The sequence below is a fragment of the Myotis brandtii genome, unplaced genomic scaffold (genome assembly GCF_000412655.1).
Source record: "Myotis brandtii unplaced genomic scaffold, ASM41265v1 Scaffold36571, whole genome shotgun sequence".
Taxonomy (NCBI): domain Eukaryota; kingdom Metazoa; phylum Chordata; class Mammalia; order Chiroptera; family Vespertilionidae; genus Myotis; species Myotis brandtii.
In genome coordinates this window covers 1-1,845 of record NW_005340771.1, presented here as the reverse complement: position 1 = coordinate 1,845, position 1,845 = coordinate 1, and the positions used below count along the sequence as shown (strand labels likewise).

Below are 1,845 nucleotides of genomic sequence, written 5' to 3'. Positions count from 1 at the left end.
ACTATTAACAATTTTTAAAGTGAGAACAGACAATGTTACTTAGCAGCAGGTGTGAAATGATACAGCCTTGCTCTGCTGAGCATTCTGGGCCAGGTGGGTCCTGGGCTCCTGGTGACACACCGTACACCCCGTGCCCGGAGCGCAGCTGACCTCGGCCCCGCCGCCTGTCCCCCTCAGGAGCGGGAGCAGATGCAGCGCTACAACCAGCGCATGGTGGAGCAGCTGAAGGTGCGGCAGCAGCAGGAGAAGGCGCGGCTGCCCAAGATCCAGAGGAGCGAGGGCAAGACGCGCATGGCCATGTACAAGAAGAGCCTGCACATCAGCGGGGCGGGCAGCGCTGCCGAGCAGCGCGAGAAGATCAAGCAGGTAGGCCCGTGGGGTGCGGGAGCGGGCACAGGTCAGGTTTACCTTACAAGGTTGGCGAACATAAAATAGAAGGTGCCGCAGAGGGTCTTGGAAAGAGGTGTGCAAGTCACACAGCTCAGAAGCCTCATAACCTCCCCGGGACCCCTCTCTGGTGGACAGAGGAAGCTTGGCGAGACCTGCTCATGCCTGCTCCCTCACACTGCAGTGCCTCTACCCTGCAGCTTCCTCTCCTGCTAAACCCCTTCTCATCCACCATGACCCCACTTGCATGTCACCAGTGTGGCTCAGAGACTGGGAGGCGCTCCTGCGTGGTACACACGCTGTCCTAGCACACGTCCCAGCACAGTGTCCTGTCCCCACCAGCCTCAAGGGCAGGGGCTGGGTCTCAGCTCAGAGGGAGAACTTAAAACAGGGGAGGGGGCACAGCCTGAGTGCTGTGGGGTACTAGTCCCTCTGACAGGGCCTCCCTGGAACGGCCCGAGGTGGGCCCCCAGCCCAGCCTGAGGTCCCTGAGGCACCCACCCCTCTCTCTGTTGCAGTTTTCCCAGCAAGAGGAGAAGAGGCAGAAGGCAGAGCGGCTGCAGCAGCAGCAAAAACATGAGAACCAGATGCGGGACATGGCGGCCCAGTGCGAGAGTAACATGAGTGAGCTGCAGCAGCTGCAGGTACCGGCCTTCCGCTGCCCCCCTTGGCCTCAGATTCCCCCAAGGCAGTCAGCTCAGGGACAAAGACTCTGCTAAGAGGGAAGGCTTCTCATCTGATGACCCAGGGTGCTACGCAGTTGGCCAAATCACCTCCCCTTCCCCAGCCATCGTTCCCACATCCATAAAGTGGGCGCGGGTGACAAGTCCTGTTTTGCAGGATTGGAGTAAAGCTCTGACGTGAGCTGAAAGTGCCTTGCTCAGGGCCTCACAGTGGGCAGGCTGCTGGATTTCTCAGTCATCACTGTGTTTTGGGAAAGGGTGTCCTAATGACCCTAATACCAGAACCAGATGCAGACAAGAAAGGAAAACTACAGACCGGTATCTCTCATGAACACAGAGGCACAAATCCGCAACAAACTATTAGCAAACTGAATCCCAGAATTATACACCGTGACCAAGTGGGATTTATCCCAGGCGGGTTCAACATCTGAAAATCAATTAGTGAAATCCTTGACATCAGCAGCCTAAAAAAGGAAATTCACACGATCAGATGCAGAAAAAGCATTTGACAAAAGCCAACACCTGTTCATGATAAATACTGGCAGCAAACTAGGAGTAAGGGGAACTTCCTCAACTTGATAAAGAACGTCTACAAAACACCTACAGCTCATCACCATCCTTCTGGGGAGAAGCTCAAAGCTTTCCCACGAAGAACAGCACCCGGTGTCCTGGTGCTGCCAAGCCCTTCGGTGGCCCCTTTCCCCAGGGATTTCCCTGACCACCCCCTCCCCCTCCCCCCTTCCTGGCTCCTGAGATTCTTACCTGTTCTGCCTGG

General features: G+C 56.4%; 1 protein-coding gene across 1 annotated transcript; it reads left to right on the top strand.

Moving 5' to 3' along the window:
• Positions 1-93: 93 nt before the first annotated feature.
• On the top strand, positions 94-1,794 carry LOC102257841 (serine/threonine-protein kinase 10). The gene is made up of 2 exons (XM_005853081.2): positions 94-366; positions 906-1,794. Exons 1-2 carry the CDS (start codon positions 190-192, stop codon positions 1,104-1,106), a joined length of 378 nt encoding a protein of 125 aa, XP_005853143.1. The 5' UTR covers positions 94-189; the 3' UTR covers positions 1,107-1,794.
• The last annotated feature ends 51 nt before the right edge of the window (positions 1,795-1,845 follow it).